Genomic DNA, 14,084 nt, shown 5'->3' with positions numbered 1-14,084 from the left:
GAACCCGCGGGCTCAGGCAATCCACTCACCTCAGCCTCCCAAAGGCGCGGGATTACAAGCTGAGCCACCGAGCCCAGCTAAACAAGTCAAATTTAGTAGAGTTGTCCACAGTCAGCAATGGGGATCTTCTTGCTGGTCTTGCCATTTTTGGACCCAAAGCCCTCCATGGCTTGCACAACATTCACACCCTCTTTCACCTTGTCAAAAACCACATGCTTGCCATCCAACCATTCGGTCTTAGTAGTGCAGATGAAAAACTGGGAACCGTTTGTGTTGGGTCCAGCATTTGCCATGGGCAAGATGCTGGAACCTGTATGCTTCAAGATGAAGTTCTCGTCATCAAATTTCTCCCCATAGATGGACTTGCTTCCAGTGCCATTATGGTGTGTAAAGTCACCACCCTGGCACATAAACCCTGGAATAATTCTGTGAAAGCAAGAACCCTTATAACCGAATCCTTTCTCTCCAGCGCTCAGAGCATGAAAGTTTTCTGCTGTCTTTGAAACTTCGTCTGCAAACAGCTTGAAGGACACGCGGCCCAAGGGCTTGCCACCGACAGCAATGTCAAAGAACATGGTGGGATTGACCATGGCTGATGGGAAAAGGCTCAAGGTGGCGGTGCCTCCAAAGTGCTGTACTTTCTGGTTTTAGTCCTGCTTTTCCAGAATTATGTTGGCTGTTTTAACTTGGGTATGACCCACTGGCACCTTAAACTCTTATTACTATTAATGGCACTGGTATTCACCAAATTACCTTGGCTTAAAACTTTGACCTTAATTTCTTCCTATTACTCCCCCCCCTTTTAAATCAGATTATCAAGCATGTTCATTATTTCATTTAATCCTCAGAATAACCATGGGAAAATGTATATAGAAATAAAATGTTTTAAGTGGTTAAACTGAGCCCTAAGACAGTTCAAATCAGTTGTCCAAATCATATTTGTACTTAATTGTTAGAGCTGGGGCTCATTTAATTTTTCTTGCCTAGTAGTCCTGAAGCCCCAGCTATTTTCCTTACATCATACAGCCTTTGCTCTGTCACTTGCCAAGTCAGTCTTTACAACATCCCTCGCATCTGTTCTTTTCTTTCTGCTGCCACTGAAGTTATCCTCTGTGTCCTCATTAACGCCTGCCTGGCCTAAACTCTCTCCCTACTTGAGGCTCTCTGCTCTCCCATTTATGTGGTGTGGTATCCAGCAACAGTTTAGTAGCCCAGAGCAGGTTATTCCCCTTGCTTTAAAGCTCACTTCAGGCTAGGTGCGGTAGCTCATACCTGTAATCCCAGTGCTTCGGGGAAAGCAGGAGGATTTCTTCAAGCCAGGAGTTTTTTTGAGTCAGAATCTCACTCTGTAACCTAAGCTGGAGTGCAGTGGCACTCTCACAGCCACAGCAGCCTCGACCTGCTGGGCTCGGGCGATCCTTCCGCCTCACCTTTAAACTAGCTGGAACCACAGGCGCATGCCACCATGCTTGGCTAATTTTTTAATTTATTTATCTTAGAGACAAGATCTTGTCAAGTTACCCAGGCTGGTCTTGAACCCCTGGACTCAGGCAGTCCTCTCGCCTCCGCCTTACAGGTGTGAGAAACTATGCCTAGCCAAGGCCAGGAATTTGAAACCAGCGTGGTCACCATTTATGAGACCCCATTTCTACAAAAAAAAAAATTTTTAGCTGTCATTTATTGCTTATGAAATAGTATCCTTTCAGATTCCTTAGTTACTTGTCTTTAGCCAGAATACATTTCTCCACTAAGAAAGGAGGGAAAGAAAGAATCCAAGATAGATACATTTTTATTTGGCTTAGACATTGCCTTTTAAAAATGTGAACCAGCATTTGTAAAATAGATAATTTTGTCTAACATTTTAGACCGTTATAAAATGGAAGCTCTGGCAACACTAAGCCTGTGTTCTTGCGTGGCAAAAACAGGCTGTTGCTGAGCACTGGCTACTTGTCTAGACACAGCATCCTCTTCTCGTTCACCGTGGCTCTGTCAGTCCCGTTTGCGTCTTAACTGTTTGGAACCATTTGTCGTTCCACTTGCATGGTAATTTTCCTTATAATTGGAACATATTTTTCTTAACTCAGTTCTCTAGCAAATTTTGGAAGTGAAAAGACTCATGGTATAAGAGAAATTCCAGCACGCTTCTTTAGAAGATTATGCCTACTTACTGAAGGACAAGCAAAGCACATCTGTGTTAACAGGATACTACGTTTGTTATCCTGGCTTCATTTATCATCAGTTTCCTGCCCTTGATTTAGAACAGCTTACACTACTTGGTGGAGAGTATGCACATAATAGGTGGTGAGCCTGAATTCACCTTTAAACCCCACACTCTCTACACTGTCTCATTCTGAATCTGAGCTCTTGTAGCACTGAGTATTTCTGCCACTGGCCAGACTGATCAGGACACTTAGCAAAACTATTCAGGCTTTATGTGTGCCTTGCAAAGTAGTGGATATCTAGTAAATTTGTTAAATGATTGTAGGAGTGAAGGTAATACACGATTTGCCATTTTTGAGATGTCTGATACACTCTGCTTTTCTTCTTCTTGAGATAGACATTTTCCGAAGGGCTGTGCTTCCCAAAAAATCTGGTCTCATTTCTTAAGGTATCCCTACTGATGAATTAAAAGAAAAATCAGCTCTTGATTTTCTAGGTTTAAATTTAGATGTAACTTATGGTAATACAAGCTGGCATAGTCCTTTTTGAGTGAGAATATCTGAGAATGGCCTAAACTCTCTTGCTTGGCTTTTTTTTTTTTTTAAGAGACAGGGTATCACTCAGTTGCCCAGGCTGGAGTGCAGTGCATGATCACAGTTCACTGTAGCCTTAAAGTCGTGGGCTTCAGTGATCTTCCCACCTGTCACTCAAGTAGCTGGGACTACAGGTGTGTGCAACTGCCCCTGACTGATTTTTTTCTTTTTCTTTTTTTTTTTAAAGAGATGAGGTCTCACTGTGTTGCCCAGGTTGGTCTTGAACTCCTGGGCTCAAGTGATCCTCCCAACTTGGCTTTAGGATTATAGGTGTGAATCACCACACCTGGCATTACCGAACACTTTAATAGTTGAAGCCGTTAGGAGGTTAAATCTTTTCAGTATAGTATCATTCTTCTGTTATCTTTTCTGTGTAATATTTAAAGTGATTGCTTGTTTTAGGGCAGAGGGATTGGATACTGTCTGAATTTGGAGAGTGTTATTGCCTAAGTGTTTGTACTAATTCCTGATCTCAGCTATCACCTTTTATATAAAGTGTATACTTTTTCAGTGCTTGAACTAGATAAAGATTTATTTTTAGCCAGTGTTCCAAAAAAAGATTTATGTAGGCAGAAACAATATGTTCTACCAGTGTTTGTGACCTATTTTTTATGTTACATTGCTTATATCATCTTCAGCTTACAGTCTTAAGTATATCTTCTATATGACTCAATTCCTTGAAAAGTAGGTTGTTTGTATGCAACACTTTTTTAAAAATAATTAATTCCTCTTTATCGGGAACATTTGATTTGATAGAACACCTAACCATGCCACGATGTATTTAGTGGCATTAAAAAAAAAAAAGCCCCCAAAACTCATGTTGCTTTATAGTGACAAAATTTGGGGCAGAATTTGTATAACCTTAGGGGGGAAGTCACTTAATTCTCTGGCCTTGGTTTTTGAATATATAAAACAAAGGATTAATTTAGATCAGTGATTATCAATTCACTGTACATGAGAATTGCCTATAGAAACTACATATACATTTACTCCACCCACAAGGATTCTGATTTAGTAAGAGTAGAGCAAAGTTTTTAACCTCAGGACTATTGTCATTTGGAGCTGGGTAGTTCTTTGTTGTGGGCACTAGTCTGTGTATTATAGGATGCCTAGCAGCATGCCTGGCTCTACCAACCTGTAACACCACCTGAGCCTCACCCCACACCCCAAATGTCTCCCCAGCTTTGCCAGATGTTGCCTAGGCACAGAATCATCCCTGGCAGTGAACTGCCTTTCCAGAGTCATATCTAGAAATTTTTTTTTTTTACCAGCCCCACTGGTGATCCGATGTAAATGGTCCTAAGCTACACTGTGAGAAAGACTGATCTGCCTGAATTTAAGTCCCTTTACAGTTCTGATTATATCATTCACTTTTTTTTTTTTGAGTTGGAGTCTCACTCTGTCACCGAGACTGGAGTGCAGTGGCTGCTCCCGGCCACTGCAACCTCGACCTGCTGGGCTCCGGCAATCCTTCTGCCTCAGTCTTCCAAGTAACTGCAACTACAGGCGCGCGCTACCATGCCCGGCTAATTTTTTATTTATTGTAGAGATGAGGTCTCGCCAAGTTGCCCAGGCGGGTCTCGAACCCCCCAGGCTCAGGCAATCCACTCACCTCGGCCTCCCAAAGCGCTGGGATTACAGGCTGAGCCACCGAGCCCGGCCATCATTCACTTTTTTAAAAGGCAACCAAAGATTATATATTTGTTAGTCAAGCATTTTTGTTCACTTTTCCATGCATGACGTGTATTACAGATAAAAATCATGTAGTTCATATGCAGTCAAGTTTTTAAAAGGAATTAGGTATTTCTCTTTGAAAAATAATTGTCAGGATGCAATTTGATTGTGACAAAATGCTGTTGTCAAAAGACATTTAAAACTGCGATAGCACTTGTTCCAGTGTAAAAATTTTTTTTTTTGAGTTGGAGTCTTACTCTGTCGCCCAGACTGGAGTGCAGTGGCACACTCCTGGCCACTACAGCCTCGACCTTCTGGGCTCCAGCGATCCTTCCACCTCAGCCTTCCAAGTAGCCGGAACTACAGGCATGCATGACCACGCCTGGCTGATTTTTTATTTATTGTAGAGACGAGGTCTTTCCAAGTTGCCCGGGCGGGTCTCAAACCCACGGGCTCAGGCAGTCTACTCACCTTGACCTTCCAAAGTGCTGGGATTACAGGCTGAGCCACTGAACCCAGCCATAAAAATTTTTTATAAAGAAATTTCCTAGCCGGGCTCAGTGGCTCAGCCTGTAATCCTGTGCTTTGGGAGGCTGAGGTGAGTGGATTACCTTAGCCCGCGGGCTCGAGACCCTCTGGGCAACTTGGTGAGACCTCATCTCTGCAATAAATAAAAAAATTAACCAAGCGTGTTAGCGCGTGCCTGTAGTTCCAGCTACCTGGAAGACTGAGGCGGAAGGATCACCGGAGCCCAGCAGGTTGAGGCTGCAGTGACTGGGAGTGTGCCACTGCACTCCAGTCTGGGTGACAGAGTAAGACTCCAACTCAAAAAAAAAGAAAAAAAGAAATTTCCTTTTCAGTGTTTTCAGCAGATGTGATTCTATATATCCTTTCTGTTTCCTTAGGATCAGGCAGCTAGAGATATGAAGAGACTGGAAGACAAAGACAAGGAAAGAAAAAATGTAAAGTAAGTTGTTTTCTTCTCTCTCACAGGGATTACATGAAAATTGTGAAAGTATTGCAAAGCCTATTCCCCTAAAGTGTATAAAGAAAAATATTGATGTCTGAAAATGTCTTTATTTGAAGTTATCCCTATGTATTGAATGTTTCTTTAGGTTTAGAGATGGCAAAAGTCTTTGCATTTGTAATAAAAAGCATTCTGATCATACAACTATACTCTAGCTTGGGTGACAGAGCAAAACCCTGTCTCATAAAAAAACAAAAAAAAACAAAACATTAATTCTGTTTGGTAGAGTAGTATTTGGTCTTTCACTATAAATAGTTGTTTAGTAAACATCAAAATGAATTACAGTAGAAGTTATAGGAGCATAATTTCTGAAGTTTGGTTTCATTGTTCTGAGTTTGTGCCACAATTAAAATAGGTTAATGCCCGAATGGTTGATTATGAGAAGTAATGGTGATCATAAAATAAAAATGATTTACAGTTAGCCCTTCAACACACGGGTTTGAGCTATGTGGGTTCACTTATTTGCAGAGTCTTTTCAACCAAACATGGGTTGAAAGAAAATACAGTATTCACAAGACACAAAACCTGCGTGTAAGGAGGACTATAATCAAATCTAATTTTATTTAAGGAGTAACATCATACATTATCAGTGATGTCAGAACTTGAGTGTCCCTTATTTTCTATGAAAGAGAAACCTCCTGTTTGCCTTGCTAAATATATTTCAAAGCCTTTTCTACCGGCATGGTTGGACTTTTTCTCCCTCTGCTTAGCAGTTGTTACTCCAGACCCTTCCCAAGGTTTCTGTGCCATGTAGAGGTTCAGCCCTCTCTGTTCGGTACTTACTGTATGTTGTACCCTCTTCTAACTGCCCTACTCTGGTGTTGCTTGCTGATTGCCTTAGAAATAGCAAGTAGGCAGGAATCCTGATTAGAAGGAGATGGTTGTGGCATTCAAGCAACCATGTACCTCTCCTGAGAAGTACAGCAAATGGTGATGGTCCTCTCTTCCATGTGAGCTGTTGAGGAGTTTTAGACCCAAACTCATAAAGGAGTTCACATGGTTTTTCTTTCTGTCCCCATCCTCCAGGTAACTGATTTTGGCTGAATGCAGTTACCCTAGAGGTAGAAACTATGGGAACAATAAGACAGTTGTGACCTTCTTTTTAGTATATAACACACGCGAGACACTTTTTTTCCCCTTTTTCATATGAAATGTTTTTCACCACTGCATTTTGTTTGTCATATGTGTTGACAGAGCTAGGATATTTTTGTGCCTGTATTCAGAAAGTTTTTACCACTTTTATACCAGTGTTAGTAATTGATGTTTCTGGGAGTACTGTATCATCACCTTTAAAAGAAATGGAAACTCTAGCTTACACATCACAGATATGATGCGTTTACATTGTGCTTATTGCTGCTTTGTTATTGTTAGTGTTGAGAGTTCCTATGCTGTATGGAATTCAACACTAATCTGCTGTAAGTATGGAGCTGGGTATGTGGAACATTTGCAGGGAAGTTTGTTTCTCCGCTTGTTTTTCCAGGGGTATTCGAGATGACATTGAAGAGGAAGATGACCAAGTGAGTTCCTATGCAGTATTTCTATCTTTTATTTTTACCCCACAAAGTCTATACTAGGGGCAAGCTAGAACTTGCCTTCACTTGAAAGGGCCATTCCTGACATTCCGCAGGAAAAGTCATTTGACTTGCTCTTTTACACTTGTGTGACCAGTTGGTAATAAATAGATTCACATGGCTCTCCCCCATGTTTGAAGGCGGAACTTTTGGTCAGCTATGACATCGAAAACAAGCATGAGCTTTATTCTCCTTGCTTCTTTTTAAATCCAAAACCAATGTTTCTTCTGGTAAATCACGTGATAGAGTAGTATGGGATCTACTGATGGCCTCTCAAACATCTGACCTCTACCTCTTACTGTGAGTTCTGTTTGTGATTCTTATATTTGAAGGTGGAACATTAATGACTGTCCATTAGTATTCTTTTCCCCATTGTTCAGTTGTGGAATGATGAGAACCAGAGTGAGCAGTTTCAAGGTTTGTGTCCTTTCTAATCAGTGTCAGCTTCCAAACTTGGACTAATAAAACCACAGCATGTGTTCTACAGCTCTGGGCAGAGTGGGTAGACATCCCACCCCGGAAGGCTGTGGAACAGACAGACTTGTAAGTCTAATGTTAAACAAGTTAAATAATATAGTGCTAGCTGTCTGATTCGTTTCTTCTGATTGTCTTTCTGAATACTACTATTGCTAAGGAATTGTTACTAGTAAAGGTCTTGCCTTACTTGGTAGGTATTTAACTGTGCAGTCGTCTGGTATACTGTGTGCACTACTGACAGGTGTAGAGACATTCTCAGCCATCCTTGTGTGTGATTATGTTCTTGTGCTTTCCTGCAGGAAGCTTATTTTCGCTACATGGCAGAGAATCCAACGGCTGGTGTGGTTCAGGAGGAAGAGGAAGACAACCTGGAATACGACAGTGATGGAAATCCCATTGCGCCTTCCAAAAAGATCATCGATCCTCTTCCTCCCATTGATCACTCAGAAGTACGGTGTTTCTTGCTGAATTGGGTCAAACTGATATGTTTTCCTCCACCTTAATTATTGAGTTCTCCCAATAGCTGAATAATCTTGATGTCGTGAGCATAGTTGTACTTATTTCATCTCTGCTAAGTGGTTGAGACAGATTTCATGGGGCTTTGTAGTCTGTCTTGTTGAAAATACAACTGAGTCCCTTGCTCGTTTGTTTGTTTTGTTGTTGTTTTTAAGTCAGGGTCTCACTCTGTCACCCAGGCTGGAGTGCAGTGGTACGATCATGGCCCACCACAGCCTTGACCTCCTAGGCTCTGGTGATCCTTCCTCCTCAGCCTCCCGAATTGCCAGGACTACAGATTCACGCCTCTTCACCTGGCTAATTTTTGAGTTTTTGTAGAGATGAAGTCTCGCAATGTTGCCCAGGCTGGTCTCCAACTCCTGTCTTCAAATAGTCCTCCTACCTTGGCCTCCCAAAGTGCTGGGATTACAGACATGAGCCACTACACCCACCCACTTGCTCACATTTGATTTTAGGATTTTAAGAGTTTTTTCCCCAAGCAATTGTACTTGTTTTCTGGGGCAATACTTGCCATCTTCCTTCTAAAATGGGCCCTTGGGCCAGTGTTTTTGTTGTTGTTTCATTTTTGCTATGTTTCCCAGGCTGGAATCAAACTCTGGCTCAAGTGATTCTCCCCTCGCAGCCTCCTGAATAGCTGGGACTACAGGTGCCCACCACCCCTGAGGCGCATTTGCTTTTTAACTGCTGTAAGTCTCTACTGTTGCGCCCAGATCTGGGGCAGAGGAGAGCCTGTTTCTTCAAAGTGGATCCCGGAATTACAGGTTCCTTAGTCAGGAAAGGAAATGAGGATATCGGTGTACTCACTTGAAGAAACATCAGTGTTTCATCCACGTGAAATGTCAGCCTTGCCTGCCCTAGTCATTCTAGAGCTAGAGCAGAATTCAAAGTCATTCTCAGAGTATGGTTCAAGGACTCCCGAAGTGACCCTTTTAGGGAGTCTACAAAGTCAGAAGTTCCAAAATACTCAGATTATTCTCCTTTTCCACTGCGTCAGCATTTGTGTTTATGGTATTAGAAGCAGTGGGAGGTAAACCTGCTTCTGATGCCTTAGCTTGAATCAAGCCAGTGGCTCCAGTGTGTTCTAGAAGTCATATTCTCCCCTGACAGACCATTGGAGGTAAGGAGGGGGAGAGCCAGTTTCCCTGAAGAGTGTCCTCACTGAAACAGTCAAGTTATCATGTAGTAAACTCATGACTCTTGAGCTGCATGGCTCTTTACTCTGTGATAAAAGGATAAGTAAACATAGAGTATTTCTGTTGTATACCAAAATATGATCATCATCTCAAGGAAAAACACATGTCTGGGCAACATGGCAAGACCCCCTCTCTACGGAAAAAGTTCGAAAACTTAGCAGGGTACGCTGGCATGTACCTGTGGTCTTGGCTACTAGGGAGGCTGAGGTGGGAGGATCGCTTGAGCCCAGGAGTTTGGGGTTGGAATGAGCTATGATTACACTGTTACACTCCAGCCTAGCCGACAGAGAGAGCCCCCATCTTAAAAGAAAAAAAGGAAGAGTTCTTTTTAGGAAGTAGGTTGTCTATATTGAATATATATAGGAATAGAAAACATTAACTGTACTTTTTAGGATATATGTCAGGAATAAATTCCTTTGCTCTCTCTAGCTGGAATGGTTTGTATAATATTTGTAAAATGTTATTTTGCATTAAAATCAAACTTACAGGATTGACTCTTGAATTCTAGACTAACTTTGAATAATTGGACCTGCAGATTGACTATCCACCATTTGAAAAAAATTTTTACAATGAGCATGAAGAGATAACCAACCTCACTCCACAGCAGTTAATAGATCTCCGGCATAAGCTCAATCTTCGGGTAAGAGAATCATTAAGCCTAGTATTCTTATATTAATATTAATTAGTCCAGATTTTATATTGCTTATCCAAAGTAATTATTTTGAATTTTTTTTTCTAATGATCTGAACTGTCTTAATTATTATATCCCTTGGGCTCATGTGTCTCGATTTGATTCCTTTAGCCCTGCGGATGATATTTTAGGATCGGATCGTGTTTTCTTTCATGTGTTCAGCTTTTTAATGTTCTGTGCTGGGTAGACTGGCAATGAAGCATAGGAATCCCACCTAAAGGAAGATGAAACCAAATTAGCAGACGTGAACAACATATGAAATCCTAGACTATTGTGAAGTTAAGATAAACTTGCTTCTCAAATGATATACTTTTTAAAAATAGAAGAAATTAACTCCTTTTGAAAACATGTGTGCACTAATTCTGGAATAGTGTCAGTTGCCTGCCAAAAAGTTTTGGGTTGCACGTTGTTTAGGGTTGATAGAGATTAAGTGAAATACAGAGAAAATCTGATTATCTACTCTGGTGTGGAGAGATTTCTGGCCTGTGTCTGCCTTACCAGTGCTACATGATATGTGAGCTCCTGTTTTCAAGAGGGATGTATATGTGTACTTGTCTGTTTTCCAAGAGATTACCTGTCCCCCTCAAAAAACATTTTATGTGAAATCGTGATTTGGAAATATTAGCACCATTCGGGAAGCATTGAAAAGTTTTCACTAGTAACAGATAGAGGCCAAAAACTCCATTCTTCCCCTGGGCACAGTTGGAGCGTGCTTGACAGTGGCTGGCGCATCACTCAGGGATAAGGCATGACTGAAAATGGAGCTGGGAGATTTTATCTTTGTAACCATCGCGTCTAGGCTTATTTGTTGCTCATTTGCAATTTTCATTTCACTAAGTAAAATGTATTTTTTCTACCATCTGGTTAATAGTTATGCAGAATGGCAAAAAAAGACATTAATGACTTTTCCCAATTTATTAAAAAAATTTTCTTCCCTCTTCTGTTCTTCCATTGTCGTGCTGTCAGGAAACTGCTAGAAAGTATTATGTGTTAAATATTTTCTGTGTAACCAAATACACACTTTCTCCCATAATCTACTATTTTAACAGGAAAGTAGTATTGTGATATGAAGATTGTTTGTGCTATAAACTTATAGTGTTTTTTCTTTGAGAAAGGAAATGAGAAAATTAATTTTTCTTTAAGAGACTTTTAGATGCTTACAATTTTAAATCATGACAGAATTATCTCAGGAATATTTATCATGGAGTTTTTATATGAAGTTTATTTGTTACTATATGAAGTTTTGCCTTTTTAGTGCATGCTTTTGATTACAGACTTATATTTTCACTTCTTTTTTTTAAATATTTTTAAAAATAATTTATTTTTTATCATAAAGATGTGGGGTACAATTCAGGGTTAGGTATTCAAATATTGATTATGCAGTTACCCTTGTTATTTTCACTTCTTAATACTCAAGCTAAAATGCTAGATCCAGGTAAGTATTGTTGAACTTAAGATACTGTTTATGTTGAAGTACAAGTCATTCTTGGCAGTTGTATCTGTTTCTAGGTCTCTGGCGCGGCACCCCCTAGACCAGGAAGTAGCTTTGCTCATTTTGGGTTTGATGAACAACTTATGCACCAGATTCGAAAATCTGAGTACACACAGCCCACTCCAATACAATGCCAGGTAAGTGAAACATAGTGAAAGAAAATGAAGTAGTATAATCTTTTGTGGCTACTTTTAGTTTGCAAACAAGTCAAAGCATTAAACCAGTCCTCTGTGGCTTAGTCTTCAACCTTTGCCTCTTTTTTTTTTTTGAGTTGGAGTCTCACTCCTTTACCCAGGCTGGGGTGCAGTGGCACGCATGCTCACAGCCACCCCAGCATTGACCATCTGGGCTCCAGCGATCCTTCCACCTCAGCCTTCTGAGTAGCCAGAACTAAGACACGCGTTACCACGCCCAGCTATTTTTTATTTTATTGTAGAGATGAGGTTTCGCCAAGTTGCCCAGGCTGGTTACGAACCCACAGGCTCAGGCAATCCACTCACCTCAGCCTCCCAAAGTGCTGGGATTACAGGCTGAGCCACTGAGCCTGGCCCTTTGCTTTTTTTTAAAGGGAAGAAAAGACATTCATGAAATCCAAGAATATTTTTGAAACCTTTAAAAATTAGAGTAAATGTGAATTATTTACCATTCTAAAATGTTGCTAAGTGGCTGTGAAATGTTCTTTTATATCTGATAAGTATAAATTCTGAAAATGTGGTCTAAAAGAAGACATTTATGTATTTATTAGGCCTAAACCTAACAAAAACTTGTGCATGGCCAAGTTTAGCACTACCAATGACTAGAATTCCTTTGTCTGTGATCTGAAAATTCTTTTTTTTTTTTTTTTGAGTTCGAGTCTCACTCTGTCACCCAGACTGGAGTGCAGTGGCCGCTCTCAGCCACCGCAGCCTCAACCTGCTGGGCTCCGGCGATCCTTCCGCTTCAGCCTTCCAAGTAGCTGGAACTACAGGCGCGTGCTACCACACGTGGCCAATTTTTGATTTATTGTAGAGATGAGGTCTCGCCAAGTTGCCCAGGCAGGTCTGGAACCCACAGGCTCAGGCAATCCACTCACCTCAGCCTCCCTAAGGTGTAGGATTACATGCTGAGCCACCAAGCCCGGCTCTGAAAATTCTTATTACTGAAATTGGTAGCTTCTGTTTCCTGTTTATATATGGGATCCATTCATTATGAGAATTTTCTGTATATGAATGAGATAGCCTGTACCTTCTCAAGGGGTGAACATTTTTATAAATTTTAGCAACCACTTACTTTGTTATAAATTGTGACTTTTCATTTCTATATTTTAAGCAAAATGACATATATTCTGTAAATGGTGGCTGATCCACATGGAAAGAATGATGTGTTTTGTTTTGTTTTTTTTTTTAATAAATCAAGAATAGCAGGTATTTCTCACTGTTCCACAGCTGCATAACCCAGGATATTTTTGTTCCATTGCACATGAATATCATTATTAGTCATTTATCCTGTCCCAGGATTTCCTTCAGTACATCTGTAAAATTGAAATTTTAGAGCAGATATATTCTGTTTTTTTTCTCCAGGGTGTACCTGTGGCATTAAGTGGCAGAGACATGATTGGTATTGCCAAAACAGGCAGTGGGAAAACTGCAGCCTTTATCTGGCCCATGTTGATTCATATAATGGATCAGAAGGAGCTAGAACCAGGTGATGGACCAATTGCAGTGATTGTGTGTCCTACCAGGGAGCTTTGCCAGCAGGTATGTGCTTTGTGTAGAGTACCTTCTCCACATGTGGACTAGAAGGGGACCAGCCCATCAAGTAGGGAGGCAACCAGGAAACTTCGTTCTTGATTTGTGTACACACGAAATTGACTATCTTGACCATTTCAGAGTTCAGTGACGTTAAATATTTTCACATTGTCATGCTAGCAGAAAACTCCTGGAAAGTATTAAGTGTTAAGTATTTTCTATGTAACCAAATACACACTTCCCCCTATAAACAATGTCTTAAGAGGAAAGTCGTAGCATGATATGGAGATTGTTTGTATTATGACCTTACAGTGTTTTTCTCTGGGATGAATTCATTTTTCTTGGTGGAAAGGCAGTGACAGGATCAGGAGAAGGGTACAAAGGAATGAGGCAGGATTTCAGATATCCTGTTGAGATGTGATAATGGTATCCTGCTATTCATTTATACCTTTGTGAATAAAATTGTGATTTCTAAAGCATGTTCTAGGCTTTGACTTTTTATGGCATAACACTTTTTTTGAACTCCCTTTTGGATTGTGATAGAGGGATTTAGTAGTGTCACAGTTTGTTCATATATTTCTAACAACTTTGTAGATCCATGCAGAATGTAAGCGGTTTGGAAAAGCATATAATCTTCGATCAGTGGCCGTGTATGGTGGAGGGAGCATGTGGGAGCAGGCCAAGGCCCTTCAGGAAGGAGCAGAGATTGTTGTGTGTACTCCAGTAAGTAGGTCTTATGTTTAAGTGGCTTCTCAGCCTCTCTTGCTATGGAGAACATGGTTGTTTTTGCAGGGAATTTCCCCTAAAATTTGGTAAAGCAGAGTTGAAAATGTCCTGATAAATGGCACCCTGTGGTTTTGATTGGTGGCTAAGTTAGCAGTTCAGTAAGAGCCTCTGTGACATAAGCGTTAGTAGCTGCAAATTCTATTTTAGATAGTTTTTCTTATACTCTCCTAGAAAATG

The 14,084-nt window shown here is 40.7% G+C and overlaps 2 protein-coding genes across 6 annotated transcripts in view; one reads left to right on the top strand and one right to left on the bottom strand.

The window, feature by feature from the left end:
• Positions 1–14,084, top strand: part of DDX42 (DEAD-box helicase 42) — a 35,586-nt gene that overhangs the window by 10,619 nt on the left and 10,883 nt on the right. For 2 of the 5 annotated variants that reach the window (XM_008050667.1, XM_008050668.2), the window contains exons 3-9: positions 5,333–5,394; positions 6,935–6,971; positions 7,802–7,951; positions 9,747–9,851; positions 11,412–11,531; positions 12,954–13,130; positions 13,716–13,844. In XM_008050667.1, coding sequence (XP_008048858.1) covers positions 5,333–5,394; positions 6,935–6,971; positions 7,802–7,951; positions 9,747–9,851; positions 11,412–11,531; positions 12,954–13,130; positions 13,716–13,844 — 780 coding nt within the window. Of the gene's footprint in view, positions 1–584; positions 691–5,332; positions 5,395–5,990; positions 6,972–7,801; positions 7,952–9,746; positions 9,852–11,411; positions 11,532–12,953; positions 13,131–13,715; positions 13,845–14,084 lie in introns of those variants that run through there. The other 3 variants (XM_008050669.2, XM_008050670.2, XM_008050671.2) reach the window with 3 other exon arrangements.
• Positions 93–602, bottom strand: LOC110594871 (peptidyl-prolyl cis-trans isomerase A-like). Its single transcript, XM_021708916.1, has one exon. The coding sequence runs from the start codon at positions 588–590 to the stop codon at positions 93–95; it is 498 nt and encodes a 165-aa protein (XP_021564591.1). The 5' UTR covers positions 591–602.

Source organism: Carlito syrichta, unplaced genomic scaffold (genome assembly GCF_000164805.1).
Source record: "Carlito syrichta isolate Samal-C Ts95f unplaced genomic scaffold, Tarsius_syrichta-2.0.1 Scaffold153575, whole genome shotgun sequence".
In the NCBI taxonomy this organism is placed as follows: domain Eukaryota; kingdom Metazoa; phylum Chordata; class Mammalia; order Primates; family Tarsiidae; genus Carlito; species Carlito syrichta.
Note: the sequence above shows the minus strand (reverse complement) of the source record. Positions and strands in the feature narration are given on the sequence as shown.